Consider the following 16,006-nt stretch of genomic DNA (forward strand, 5'->3'; position numbering starts at 1 on the left):
AATGCGATCAATGTGTATCTTTTCTACACTGATTAGGTGTCAATAACTAGCACAGAAGCGGACAAATTATATCAGGCTGTAGCGATTCTCTGTTGTACCCACCAGCCTCAAGGGAAGACCCCTCTTTGCAAAAAAGGTCTAATGGATTGATCATGGATGTGCTGCTACACCTCTCTTCTAAAATCCCACTCATTACTATAAACCATAAAATTATAATCTTGAAGATTTTAATAAGTTAGTTTGCACTAACAAATTAAGTTACACACTGATCTGTAATTGGACATGATCTACAGACATATGAGAACTGAGAACCTATGCAACTGAGAAATGGTACACACCCGCGTGTATTTCTCACCAAGGGTAGAGCGAAGTAAGTGAACAGAACAGGCATAAAGTTTTCATGATCAGTCCAAAGAACTGAGATGGGAGTAACCATGTTGCAGTAAGCTCTTCTACCCATCCTGTAAACTATCTACATCAATAATACCTCATTTGATGAGAAATATTCTGTGTGATTCAATAGATTAATTTACCATTCAGTGGATTAATTTTGGAACTCTACCTCTTCGAATTTAGTGACACAATTGGCACTTTGTGAAAAGAAAAAAAATGAACTGCAGAAAATGGTAAATTATGCAGTAAAAGTGTATTCTGCCCCATTTTTGGCATATTTCCTTGAAAATTATCATTGTGACGTGACAATTAATTTTCATGAGTAGGGTCCTTATTCCTTACAATTCCATCTTCCACAGGTCAAATTTGGAAACACTTCCTTCAATGATGCCTTCCTATTTCATGTAATTCATTTCAGCCTTTAGTCCCCAGCCTTATTAATCTATTCTTTAATGCCTCTTAATCATTTTTTCCTGCTCTGCTTCTACTATAGCAGTCAATTGATGCTTTATCAAGAAATACAGTCTCCCTTATTTTTCCCATTTTCTCTCCCCGTTCATACTGTCATAGTCAAGCTTCCTCAACGTTCTTGTATATTTTACTGTGAAATCAGTGATTTCTGTAAACTACTCTTCCTCTGATTATTAATCCCAGATAAAGTTGGTTTAGGTTAACATTTCACCAGAAAACACAGACAAGCAAATTAGCAGTTGCTTTCATTTTTTCTGTACCTTAAAAAATAGTCCTCACAAGATATCTGTGTTTTCCAAGGTTTTTTCCTTTCGTGATGCTGGCAAAAAGTATCATGTTCAGAAGACAGGAAATTAAAATTAATTTTTATTTGTACTACAGGAGATTATTTTAAAAAACTCATTGTGCTAAGTTTGCATATCACTGAGCATATGCACCGGGGCACAAGTCCTGTGAAGGCGCACTGAGTCAAATAGGGTATGTATTTGTACCACTATAGTACCAAGGATGAAAATTCAACAGGATCCACAAGAGCTTACCGTTAAATAAAATGCAATAACAATGGACATCATATGAAAAATGCTAGAGATTGTTTTATGAAAAAAGTTTGGAAAAAAGAAGAGACAGAAAATGTGGCAACAAGCTGAAGAAGTTCTATCTCAACTCCCTGAAGAGAAAGTTCTACTGTTAAAATGTTTTTAAAATACATTTCAGACAAAGAAGCTATTTCTTCCCTATTCCTAACAAAATTTGAATTTTCGCAATGGACAGGACATATGTGAATAGAACATGAACCACAATATCTTTTTAATACATGCTCAAAACTTCTGCAGCTTTTCCTCTTTTTTTTTTTTATATGCATGTTTTGAAAGTTAGATTTGTTATCGGACTATACGTGTTGCATGTCAGCGATGTCCATAGGCTTAAAAAGTGTAGTTGATGATGATCTCTTTTCAGCATCATTTTGTGGGTTTCTTTTTTTTAAATGGACTTTATAAATTACAAAGGAGATCAATCTTTGTCTTATTACAGGGAAAACTATCTTAATTTTAGTTCAATTTCAAGCTCAGCTTATTGCCTGAATTTTCAAAATCTATTAGAAATTTTAAGACAGGTTCAAGACCTTCAAAAACACTCAAAACCTGGATGTTTTAACATCACTGAGTGCACAGAGCACCTGTTAATATCTCAAAACTACTATTCATTTTTGAAAATTCATACAGCATCTTTTATGTCTCTTGCTGATCTAGATGAAGAACTCTTCAACAGTACGTCTCAAATTGCTTTCTGTGTTGTCGTGGCTTTCAGTCTCTGATGCAAATCAATTATCATTTTGAAAAGGCTGAACTTAAGCATTAGTAGCTACCATCTAAATACACTTTGTAAAATCCTATTGCCGTCTACCCAACTGATTAAAATGTTTTGTCATTTTTCTGTATTGAGGCTACTTACATTATCACACAGGAGGCTCTTGTTTTTGGTGCCTGTTGCATAACAGTCACAGGGTTTGCAAACATCAATGGCTGAAAGATCTGCACCTGCTTGTCTGTAATGGAAATCCTTGCACAGCTCACAGTTCCTTCCTGCATGAAAGAAAGGTTATGCATTATGGCTTCCAATTCATTAAAATTAGCTGTATAATTCAAAATTAAAGACTCTATTCCTTTGAGAGAATTCTATAATTTTCAGGACGTCCATTTTAATGCACCTTTCATCTCTACCTGCCAATTTAGTGATCCAGAGCATATGAAACAATGAACCTGTTACAAACTATGTTTTACTCCATTAAACTTCCATCTGTTATATAATACCACACTTATATAAAAGCTGTGCCATGCAAATGCCTATACATTTTTTGGAAAAATTATCGTTGAACCTGAAACTTTTGTCTAGTAAAGGAAAAAAAAGAAAACCAAGAAAACTGAAATAGAAGAGAACTGTTAAAAAAAAGTATTCAAGTATACTACTTAAACAGATTAGAAACCTTTACTCAATAAGCAAGAAACTGACATTAGAGCAAAATTTGACTACATTTTTAATATGTTATCTGTTAAACTGGTTCAATTAGAAAGATGATATTCTGGATTTAAATGCTTTAGCACATGTAATGGAAAAAGCTTTGAAACTATACATTCTAATTATTTATTAGAATGTGTTTTGCATGGAAGATTTTATATAAGATTGGATCAAATTTTAGCAGTATTTTCTTTCCTGTAGCTTAAATATTGACACAACTGTGATTGCTGCTCTGAGTAGTTTAAAAATACACATACATGAGAATTTATTGGAATGTCAGCCATTGAGCTTTACTAATTTCAGCCAACACAAGACTTAGCCAAAAAATGATTGTAAAACAAACAGTCCATTGTCTTTTGTGTGACTTACCAGCTGTGTTGTGTTGACAGTTATCACACACTCCACCACTGCCCCTGTAGTGTTCCTGAGGAAAAGGGTCCATTGCTAAGTCATAGTGGCAGCTTACCGCATGGCCGTAACATCGACAAGGTTTGCAATTATAGGCATGAACTTGGTCACCTGGACGAAAAGGCTTGTCATTGTACAATGGCAAACAGCGATCGCACTGAAATAAAAAAAAAGAAAAGAGAAAATACTATTTCTTTACCTTACAAGAACACTATTATACTCTCTATATTCATTTTTCATTCTATGTGTTTTCCTCTATTTAAATATTTAAAATATTGCTTTTAGAGAAGAAATGAGAAAGCATACAGGGAAATAACAAGACCAACTTTTTTTTCTTTTTAATCTTTTTAAGTTACTTTAACAACAGATCGAATTCAAGAAAGGTGGGCGGAAGAATAAAATTTTAAGTATTTAGATACTCAACACAGGCTAATGTCTTGAGATTCGGATTTAGTTAAACTTCTAAAGATGCAAAATGGTGCCTAGTGTGTTTGAAGCACAGAAGACATTCACCTAATGCATCCATTTGGATGCATTTTAAAAAATGTCTCTTACTGTAGTTTGTACAGTTACCATTTCACCCTGTGAGTGAAACAAAAGGCCTCTTATGGCCAGATATGTGTTGTACAGCATATCTGAAATGTCAGTACTTCTTAACATGCATTTATGTCATGAAATTTTCAGGAAAAAATTTTCAACAAAAACTACAAATCTCTATACATATTCAACTCTGTCAAGTTATATTTTTAAATATAACACCAACGCAATACTAGGATACCAGGCACATTGTTTAAACAAACACCTAAACAAACTGTCTTGTTTTCTTTAATTCTTTCCAAATTTATTAGATACAAAGGCTGATGTTATTCAAGTACTTAATTAGCTTAAATCCAAACTAGTAAAAATATTTTTTTAAGTAGTTCAGGAGCACCTCAGAAGCTGATTTTTTATTTGGACAAACTCACAATACTACTTTCGAAGTAGAGCTTTGTAAAGAATATGAAGTTGGAATAATGTTCATAATAGACACTACAAAACTTAAAGGAGATAATTTATTGTGCCTACTGGTTCATCAAGAACTAAAATCAAATTAGACTTCTTAAAGTTAATGAATGGATAGCATTTTGGATAATTACATTCTCTTTATGGTGAATGATACAACTAGTTTTTATGAAATTGGCTCAAAAAATACTACGTTGGCACTGGAGAGATGTTTGTTTAGAAGAATTTTTTTTTTTTTTTTTTTAAATTTAACTGGCATTACTAAAAGTCCATTCCCAAAATACTGGTACCTTGGTGGATCTAAGAAACAAAATATATTACAATTATAATTTCCATCTTTCAGAAAGAATTTAAATGCTTCAGAGTAAGTTGCTTCTGTAAAGTATTTGGGCAACTTCCTTCTTAAGTTTCAGAAGTATACTCATCTTTCTTCATGTCTACTATTCCAACTACTATTCTACTATTTAGGCCCAGTGTCCCTACATCATCTATACACTGACCATTAGGAAACTATTCTTAAGTTTCTAAACTCTTTCATCACAGCTGGAAAAGCATCAGCTGTGGGTAAAATGAGAAGCTGAATTAGAAACCAAAAGATTAAGATAGTCCAAGCATTGTGGGACAGCGGTAACTCATAACAAAAGCAACTTGGGAGAGAAAATGAAAGAATTTATCTGCTGAAAATTAGTTTTAATAAATGAAATTAGCAGAAAGAGGTAAGATAACAACCACTGCACCTTTTTGCAATCTGTTAAAATCAAAACAAAACAACAAAAATCTATGTCACCACAATGAGAGAAAAAGGAGGTTTCAGGACAAAAATTAACAGGGCTTCACTTGAGACCTTGAGCTCTGACCTTTGTTTATGAGAAGAATCACTGCTAATAAGAATGAGCCCAGTTCAAGTGCACTGAGGGGAACGCCTTGACTACAACTGTTACACAAGTTACATGACTTAAACTTATTCCAATCCCTCCCTCATTCGCATCTATCTTTCCTCTCTCTAGTCACTCCCTTTGTCCCTACCTGGAGGAAAATCAGCATCACACAGCACCAGCCACATGAAACAAAAGCGTTCATTCAGGCATTACACAACTTGGGATGTGCAAGAAGGAAACCTGAGCTCCCAGCCAAACCATCCCACTGATGCAGCTTCCTCCTTGCAGCATGTCTACGGAAATACATCCTCCTTGAAAGGAAAACAGTACAGGAATAGCTACCAACCTGCCAGCCCTGAATTTCCATTTGTGCCTGGCCAGCCACGTAGCAACTGAGAGCATTTGTCTTTTTTTTTTCAGATTTAATCTTAGATCAGTTACTTATGCCCACCTGTGCTTGCACCTATTGTAAATGACAAACAAGCACTAGGGAGTAAGAGAAAAAAGATGGCATTTGATTACATAGCATGGATCCTCTTTGAACTACCACGTCTCTTGTTCTGTGACTATTGAAACTTTGACAAAACTTTTTAAAAGCCTTGGCAAAAAGCTGGTCATTCAAAAGTTGCCAGTGACGGTGAAACAATTGCTGTTCTAGAAGTTGTCAGACCTGTACGCATTAAAAAAAGTGCACTGGATCCCCACCTCATCCTGCTGAGTTTGTCACACCTTTATTAGGTTAAGAAATTGCATTTAGCTTCCAGACCTGCTGTGTTTAACTTTAACTTTTGGTAGCGTGATGATATATACATGGAAATCTTCAGGTCTTCATTCACCAAATGTAAACTCTGCATTGTCTAAAGCATAGTTATTGAGATTTTCAAAGGTATCAAGAGATTCAGGTTTCGATTCTTGGCTACCACACGTAAAGTGGATAGGTAAGTTCCCAAAAAACCTTTGACAAATCTGAACAAGGTCTAGCAATGGATTTACAAAGAATGTTAATTCTTGACACAAGCAGCCCTTTTTCCATAGCTGTAAAACCCATAAACATGCCAATGTCCTTATTCTCAGTTACATCTAGACCCTTCAGAAAACATGTTAAATATATGGCTTTCCCTGTGGATGATAGCAAACATGTCGTCTTGATATATAGTATGTGAACTTTCTGTGAAAACAGTTTTCTGAATAAACATTACATGGATCCAGATGGTCAAAATACCTAGCTCATCTTGGCCCAATTCATTAGTCTAAAAGTACAAATAAAAAATTATTTCCAATAATGAATTCAGGAATATTTTTATTATTATTATTAAAAACTTACCTTCTCAAAATTCCTGAATCCAGCACACTTATGGAAAGATCACCAGTGACTTCAGCCTAAGCCTTTATGTATCAACTTCCTTATTAGCCACTAAGAATGCTGAGGACAGTGCCTCTGAAGAAACAGTCAACAAATATTCAGAGAAGTACTTCAGAATGCTATGGTAACAATGCTTTAAGACCTGCAATAAGTGGGGTTGGAACTAGATGATCTTTAAGGTCCCTTCCAACCCAAACCATTCCATGATTCTATGATCAACTAGAACATTCTACTCCAACACTTTTAAAAATACCCCACTGCTTTTCTCTGGGTGGTATTTTTTCATTTTTTTCTGTAATGTTATGTAGAACTTATTCCTTTTCTTCTACCTAAGTAGAAGTTCCCATCTCACACTTGTCAAAGTTCAGTTGCAAAAACCAGTGTACATACACACCTATAATACTTATATTATACTTCTATAATATACATATGTTATTAATGGTACACTGATATAAAAACCTGCTGAAGTGATATCAAGATTAGAATGTCTCTTTGTCAGGCATTTTGAAATGCTGTTGTGTCTTTGAAAAACTCCATTATGTGTATCACCCAACCATGTGCTGCCCTGTAAGTGTTGACAATAATAGGATAGTTAGTCACATACTGTTTTTTCCTTCTTACAAGATCCCAGTCCGTACTTAAATGGGCACTACGCTTTCATTCCATTTAGTTTCATTAGCCAAATAAATACGGCTTCTAGGCAATACCTATTCCAGTGTAGTTTAGCACTGCTCTGAAGACAGGCATCTTAATTTCCCCGTGGCTTTTCCTCAGCACCCTCACTACAGCATTTGACTGTCTATCAAGACCACATGTTAGCAGATCTTTGAGCCATATCTGTCTTGTGAACTCCCCAAAGATCAAAGAGCTTTTAAATTCAAAAGTCAGGTTTTATTAGAGAAAAAGGAAAAAAAAAAAAAAAAAGAAGCTAGAACATTTTAAGTGACTCCAAGTGACTAAGGAAGACAGAATAGAAGTGAAGGGTATCTTATGGGGTTCCATTGTAACACTCCATGTACCTTAAAAGGATGCAGCATAATTTTATAAAGTAAGCGCAGCCGTAACAGATGGTTTACAAATACTGTATGCCAAATAGCATTCTAAGAAAAGATACTACTGCTGCTTTGCGATGGTGAAGTGACTGACAAAGAACCTGACTGGCATAGAACATCCTATCTACCATGCTGAATGCCAGATTCCAATAATGGGACACAACTGAGATCTCAAACGCTGGCACAGATGTAGTCAGGCAGCATAAGATATATTTCTATTCAACTCCTCTTTCATTTATGCTTTTTTTGGTCAAGTTTTTGAAGCCACACTAAGTCCTACAAAATCAAAGCATATGCAACCATACTAATTCTGACAATCAGGCTGCTCAGTAAATTAATTCACACTTAAATTCTCCAGGATTAAAAATCAAAGCTATCTGATTCAATTCTATTCAAATCAGGCATCCACTCCATCTAACTCTCATTTAGACTCCAACCCTGTAGAACTTCTGTAAAATAAAAGAGAGGGAGAAGGTATGTTTTGCAGCTGATGAGTTTGCCATGTTCTGTTTTGCCAAAGCTCTGACTTGCTCACGCTATTAAATTGTAAAAGTTCTTGTGTTTATTTTCCCCCCCTTTCTACCTTGTTTATTTGGAATAAGCCTTTGAATTTCATTCTCTTGTAACATTAGAGTGTGCCATAGCCACAGTTACTAGGTATTCAAAGGTTAATTTCACTCTTCTGAGGAAGCTATTGCATGGGATTTTTTTTATTTTTTTTTTTTTAAATAATAGTTTTAGTGGGGTAAAAGAAGAAAAAAACAGATTAGCTAATCACTTGGGTACTTATATGGAATATATGAAAAATCATAGAAAGTCAATAAATATATGCAGAACTATGATTTACAACAGCTACTTCCAACAACAGTGAAGCACCACCCCAGTTGTGTCTCCATTTTCTTTCACATTAAATGAAATAAATATTCTGCACAGTGGATAAGCCCCTGAAAATCATTTTCAGATCGGAGAGCCGCCTTAATTTCTGAGACGTAACAACGACAACCATAATGCTAGTTGCCATCTGCCTACCTCAAGTAAAACTTACAAACATCCGATCAAAACGTGTAAGGGATAATGATCACTTCACAATTCCTTCAGTATATCACCACCTGTGCAACAAATCATGAGGTATCTGAGACTGCAATGAGTTCTTTCAGTATTTCAGCAATGCTCGTCCACAAATTGTTTTAGAAGCTTGGATCTTTGAACTGTGAAATTACACCAGTTTTCCAGGGGTAGATTCATGGACAAACCCATAACTTCCACAGGCATGACAAAAGTTATCTAGAATTTTCAGGCAGTTAAGACTACTGGACTAGATGCCCTTCTGCTTGCTGCTTCCTAAAATTCCAGTCAACCACCTGTCTGCTCTATTTCCTTTCTTTTCATTCTTATATATCCAGCTTCCTCCCAGGCCTATCCTCTGGATACACAAATTATGGCACAGAGCTTACCGAAAAGTGCAATTTTTGCTAGCTTGCTTGCTTCTGCAAGCTAGAAATCTTTGTTATTGAGTGACCACTTACTATAGTTAATATTTACAGCTCCTCAGGTACTATGTATCATTAATTCCAACATCTGACATGATGATACAGATTGACCTTTAACTAAGATTTAGACAGATTCTTCTGTAACAACATAAAAAGCCTTATTTATCCAATTCTTGGTAAATCAACAATGCCATATCCAGTTTTCAGACTGCAGATGTTTAAGGCCATTAATTACTTGCACAAAAATTCTGAAGACTTGAAGCCTTTACTGTATTCAGTCACTCTCTCATTTCCATTCATACCGTCTCAAGCATTTATCAGAGTTGCTTTCTTTATTTTAAATTATATTTTCTACTATTATTTCTACAATTATGCCTGTATATTTTGCCATTAATCTTCTGTATGACCAATTTAAAGGAGGCTCTGAGGTTGTAAAGTAAGGCTGACCTTGTTTGCTTGTCATCTTTTTTCATGGGCTGTTTCCATCATGTGACATCATGCAAAGTTTTTGAACTTACTATTACTCATGTCTATAAATTAGTCTTTGCGTATAAATGTTACCAAAATCTGGGCTCTGCTCTTGATGCCTGAGTTTTCATTTGTAAAAGGCAAAGCTATTTCCCAAAGCAGGACACAAGGCATTTACAAAACAACTTGTAAATAAAGAAGCTTAACATTTTTTTCATAAGATGAAAGACAAGCTCTGTGAGGATTTATTTCCTCTTCTTTCCTAATCTGGCCCTTCAACATCTGCAAGCCCTTCTTAAGCATTCCCTTCTTCATATCATCTCAAATTTAATAGCAACATATTTCTTCATCAAAACAGAACACAGAGGAAAATTAAAAAAAAAGAAATCCCATTTAGTATGTCAAATTTCATAACATGGTGATGCAAATAACTAAACATTTTAATTTGTAATGAATTATGCAAAATTTTCATTTCTAGTATTGCTTTGCTACACAACAACTATCCAGATGTACACGCCAGATAAATTCAAGATGGTACTTTTAGTTGTATTAAGTGTAAATGTGACAAGGACATACTCTGCCATATGTTAAGAGCTTGTCAAGAGATCTCTGATTTCTGGTCCAAGATAATAATAATAATAAAAAAAACCAAACCCAAAAACCTTCTTATACCCTCTCAGTTGTTGGTGACTTACTGCTAGCACAGGACAGAAGTTAAAAAAAGACTGTTTGCTGACAGCACAATTTCTTCTCAAAAAATGTGCCCCCTCCCTCACAAAAAGTTTATATTTGGAAAGTTCCTTCATCAAATGCTTAATTAAATCCAAAATAATAATAATAATAATTTTAAAATGCTTAATTCACTGGGGTGGGTGCCCGAGAAGCATAAGCACAAATCTATAAGACAGTTTTATCAATGTCAATGATAAGTCAAAAACCAGAATGGATTTTGGTTTTGCTTTTAAGTGTTTGCCTTACAAAAACCCAAAACCTTTAATCTGTTTGGATTTCATGTAAATCCTTGATAAAAGTAGTTAATGATATATTTGCAAATATTAATTCTAAATTATTACTACTCCTATTTTATTTTGTATTTAGTAGATACTGACATGGTTATTAAAGAATGAGGAAAATAATTAAACATCCTTATTCTGCTCTGAATGAATACAGTTAATTCAAGCATTTCAATTATAGTTAGAATGCATATATGCCAAATCAAAAACATGACAACTCATTGGAACAACCCATTAACATTGACAGAAAATATCTGATAAGGCAGATACATTTTAATGATGTATTTGGTTTGTTTTCACAAGGTAGCATAAGTCTTGCAAGAGTGCTTGGTGAACTTCCAAATCTTATTAAATATTTATAATTAATCCCTACAAAGTAACATTTCACAATGTGTGTTCTAATTAAAGGGACATTGTCAGTTTGAATTTTTTTTCTAATTTGACCCATCTAAAAACTTCAAATTTCTGTTGAAATCCCATTTAAACTGTAGATCCTACACTTCTACTTAAAGAAACTAGAAAACTTAGTTCCCCTATGAAATTTTACAAAGATCTTTCACATGATAAGCACAATATCAAACACAGTCAGGCTAACACTTCTTGCTCTGCTCTAGCAAACACTGACTGCTTGGGAGTTTTTTGATGTGAGATTAGTCTCCCCTTTCCTACTGCTGTTGCTATTCCATAACCCAGTTCTTAATTTTTAGAAAGCCTATTTCCAAAAGGCATAAATATAGCAAGGAATACAACACGTACTCGTGATGGAAACCTAACATTCAGTGGGATTGCAGGATTCATTCCTCTGATGTAACTCATTCTTTCTTACCTTCAACTTCTTTTATTTTTCTTTCTTGGGCTTTTGGGGGAATTTTTGAGATAAATAATTAATCTAGAGACAGAATCTTTTCCATTATTCTAAACTCTCCTATACATATTTCTCTAGAAGATCAAGGCTTATAGTAAACCACCCCATTTTGGTTCTCCTATGGCCAAGAATTATAAAGCCAGTTGGAAAATTATAATTTTGCAACTTGGTAAGTTTCAACTACACACTACGCTTCACAAAATCCCTCTTTATTGAGAAATTCTCTTAAGAGCAAAGCTGTGATAAGAATGTTTTTTTCTAGACTGTATCTAGATTTAATATGGCCTTTTAATGAATTCCAAGAAATTTAACCTTAACATCAACTATCTGAAAACACAGAGCGGTAAAAAGTAATATTAGGTTTGTTCTTTTGTTAGAACAATCATGTTGCTACCACAGATCATTTTAAAGATAACCAAATGTCATATATGACTGTAAAAAGTATGGGGAATTGACATTTACAGACTGTCCTTAAATAAGTTCAAAGCTCAATTTTCAATGTTTTAAAAAGCCACTACCCAAATCATTGATTCAGATCAAAATAATAAGTCTCCCAAGAAAATAACTTCCAAATCCATATGTACAGGATGTCTCAGTATTTTCTGAACTATGCTTAACTATGCGAGACATGTAAAATCAAGCCCAAAACGTTTTAACTCTTCTTATCTTAGCCATATTTTGTAAAACTGCATCAAAACATCTCATTCTTAGCTGAAGTCAGAGACTGCAATCTACAGATGCCCCAAGTATCTACAGACGTTCCAAGTATCAGAAGGTAAATCTATGTTAGTGGTTTACCTTGGATTAGGCATGCAGTTTTGAAGCAAATCTCCAAGTTTTCTGCATTTACTGTGCTTTGGTTTGCATCATAGAGCTGTCTTGGACCATTTGAACTGTTCCTTTTCAAATGACGCTAAATTGGAAGTGGAACTCCAGGACTGTGCTTACCGCACTCCATCTACTGAATGGGCCTGGAGTCTATAGAACCAGATTAAAAGTACTGTAGAGTAAAACAAACACACACACCCCCCCCCCCCCCCAAAAAAAAAAAAAAAAAAAACCCTGAAGTACATCTGCTGTGAATTCAGGTTTGCATCTAATGTTTGAAAGTGGCATAATCCTCTAGCAAGAAATCAAATCCCTGAACACAGCACTCCTAATGGTCTGTGGTAGAATAGCTTTTGGCAGGGGGAGCATGTGTGTGTGGTGGGGTTTTTTCCTTATTTAATACAAATCCTGCTTTGCAAAGTTTTCCTATAAAAGCTAGGGCAACACTAACACACATACACACACTTTTTCCCAGGACTGAAATCCCAATTTTTGAGGCTGTTCATAGGTGATGTAGATAGGCAAAGGAGAGACTAACATTATTTCCTTCTGTATAGCTTTCCTTGACACACAGGCACCTATACGGTTCCGTAGTGGCATCACAATTATCAGCATGGCCATGGCAATTACACCTGAAAGAACAATAGGTAGCGAAGAAAAAATTAAAATATGGAAATGTATCTGTCCAACAATATATATAATGTGTTCACAAAGACGATTTTGTGTATTACACAGTCTGGTTCTTTGTTAAGAACAAATAAACACCAAAGAGAATGTTAAGTGCAGTAACCTACAAAAATTTCACTCAACATATTTTTAAGTATCAACAATTGCTTTCCAAGAAAATAAAAACCACCGTGTAGTAGAGCTACTATTACCTTATATAATATGTAATGAAAACTATATTTCAGTAATAACATTAATATGTAAAATTTTATTAAATAAATGGCAATTATTCATAAATATTACACCTCACAGTGTGGCTATAGTTTTTCAAGAAATCTTAACCATATCAAGCATAATCTTCTAGTTTAACCCATTTTGATCTCAGTTAAAAAGTCAACTTCTTACTAAAAATCTTTATAGAGTATTAGTTAATAGGCAATAACCATCCCAGTCTACCTGAAGGGTTGCTCCTCTGGGGGCATGGCATAGCTTTACAAACTACAGCTGAAATTTTACCATTACATAGTCACCAAGATTGTAGCTATTTTAGTAAAAGCATTATCATAACACATCTCAATCAATAATCAAAACATATTAGTAGTGCAGAAAATTTTAAGGTAAACATGACCTCTAATGGGGTGCTTTCTCTCAAAACGAGAAGTACCAAAATAATTTCAGGAATAATACTTATTAACGAAAATCTGCACCATATGCTTCTTGAAACTATTTCATTGCCAAATTTGCATATTATTTGCAGGGCATAATTAGTCCTTTCACAAGACGGCACACTTATCATATACAATAAAGTTGTCAGTCACAGATAATGTAACACTTTTACTGACAGCTGCCCAGTTTTAAAAGGAAAACTGCAGCTAAAAGAAAGAATGAGCTCTGCATTAAGACTTCAAATTGCCACGTCTGGGAATCCATAATGAAACTTGGAAGAGGTACTGAAGTAAAGCACAAGCCACATTTTTAATCATAAGCCTTTGCTTAGAGGCACTGGTAATTCCAAGGAAAGGACTGCTTTTGACAGATTTGTGTAATAAGTATAATTACTTTTAAAATAACATGTGAGCAAATGTTTTAAAAAAGCAGCACACCAATCATTTCAAATTTGATGCTCTGCTTCAGACCAAATTCCCTTCTCATTCATAAATGTAAAAGCAGAACAACTTCATTAAATTTTAGGCAGGTGATTATATACTTTGCACAGCTGTAGTAGTCGGAGGCAGTGATGGGTGGGGGAAGAGTTCCATAACACCTACCTTCCGCTGACTGTAACTTCATTTACTCCATAGTATCTATGCCTAAAATTTACCCAAGACTCAGTAGTGTGATACTGGCCATGGAGATGAATCCTCACTTGTGTAGCTTTTACAAAGTCTTGGAGAGATGGAGTATTGTAAAAATCATTGTAACCAGGTCGGTGATTTGGTTCCGGGGTAAGAACACTAAAAGTTAGATTACCACGGGAATACGGTGTAAAGCTGTTTAAATAGAGAGGAAGACAAATGAAAATCAAACTGTCACATTTTACAGATTCTATCTCCTAATATCTTTTTTTTCTCAGAGAGGGTCTCCACTTAACTGTGCGTAGGTGGTTTTTTTGTGGTTTCTGGGGAAAATTCTTATGTCAGTGGATTTCCAGTCACCAGAATTCAAGCAGGGGAAAAGAAATGTCTTCTATATGTCTAGTTTTCCCCAAACTACCATGCTCTTCTCAGGCCCTAAGTTTCCAATTAAGAGGAAAGCCTATAAAGGGCAACTTCAAAATATGAATGAAGTGTGACTGATACAGTGTCGCCTTCACTAAATTTCCAAAAAGTTTAACACGTTGTCTTTGAGAAACATGAACTATGCTTGGACTACATAAGGAAATCATTCAGATGACTACTACAATAATTAACATGTCCATTTTGTTAATTATATACCTGCTAGACACGTAAAAACCATACAGAAATAATTACATTTTGAATTCCAGAGTCGCTGGACTGTATTATCTCATTTATCTATCTCATTCAATGAGTGAGCAGAGTTAGAAACACACGCCACCTTCCAGTGAGTAAAGTGCAAGAGAATTTAATGGAATGCAGCAGGATTGAGACTAAAACTGTATATTTAAGCCCAAGAAGGGGAAAGTCCTGAGAATTCCAGCAAAGGTTGAGTAAAGAAGTATATATAAACTCCATGTTTGCACAATTTGGTATGAATCATATCTCATGGTCATAGTTCAGCTATGAGTGAAACTTGCCTCCACAAGAGGCAAGAATGTCTGCTTATTTGCACACCTACATGGGCTCATCAAAAATAGGTATCCCACAGTATCACCTGGCACCTGACATACTACATTCAAAAAACATAATTAACATCACTTCAAAACATCTCTGAGCTTTCAAAAGATGAGATTCATATTTAGACTAGGTCTGCTGAGTCATATTGCTCTGTCTTCATGAAAGACCTTTGAATTTACTGTGCCCCTATCCAGGTCAGTGATTCACAAAAGTCTCAGTGGAATTTATCTGTATGTTTCTCTGAGGGGATATTGTCCTCTCTTCCCTTCTGCAGAAAGTTAAATAAAGTATTTTTCTTGCATGACTTATAGAGCTGTAACGGAAATGCTAAAACAGGTACGAATGGCAGGTGAAGAACACCATCTTGGTATGGAAGCACCAGAAGGAACAGCAGAAGGACTGTAAGGCCGATGGCACCTAGATAAGCAGATGATCAAGATCTTAGGGCATCTACACGCAGCTTCTCAGGAAACCAGAAAAACAAAGAGCCTAAAACCAGGGTCAGGCAATATTCAGACTAAGCAAAGATTCAAGGCCCTGATAAGGGGATAAAGGACAGTGAGCAACTGCTAACTTACAGAGGTGGTACAGGATAAAGAAAGAAAAACCTTAAGCACTCTCACTTCCTAAAGGACACAAAAGAGTCCATTCAGCACTAGCACATGGTCACTAAACCAAGAACCCTCAAGACATGGTAAGGATTTCAAAGCCAAGGTCACTTGCCTTCTATGCCAACCTAAGGAGTCCTGGCTAGGCCACCAGGATACAAGTACACTGGTGTCTAAATCCTAGACAGATA

General features: G+C 35.2%; 1 protein-coding gene across 1 annotated transcript in view; it reads right to left on the bottom strand.

The window, feature by feature from the left end:
* USH2A (usherin) overlaps positions 1 to 16,006 on the bottom strand; it is a 396,138-nt gene that overhangs the window by 333,776 nt on the left and 46,356 nt on the right. Inside the window, exons 7-10 of the mRNA XM_075749252.1 lie at positions 14,182 to 14,403; positions 12,786 to 12,879; positions 3,250 to 3,445; positions 2,317 to 2,447 (exon numbers count right to left, since the gene is read on the bottom strand). Of these exons, the coding sequence (XP_075605367.1) occupies positions 2,317 to 2,447; positions 3,250 to 3,445; positions 12,786 to 12,879; positions 14,182 to 14,403 (643 nt within the window). The remainder of the gene's footprint in view (positions 1 to 2,316; positions 2,448 to 3,249; positions 3,446 to 12,785; positions 12,880 to 14,181; positions 14,404 to 16,006) is intronic.

This window comes from Balearica regulorum, chromosome 3 (assembly GCF_011004875.1).
Source record: "Balearica regulorum gibbericeps isolate bBalReg1 chromosome 3, bBalReg1.pri, whole genome shotgun sequence".
Lineage (NCBI taxonomy): Eukaryota > Metazoa > Chordata > Aves > Gruiformes > Gruidae > Balearica > Balearica regulorum.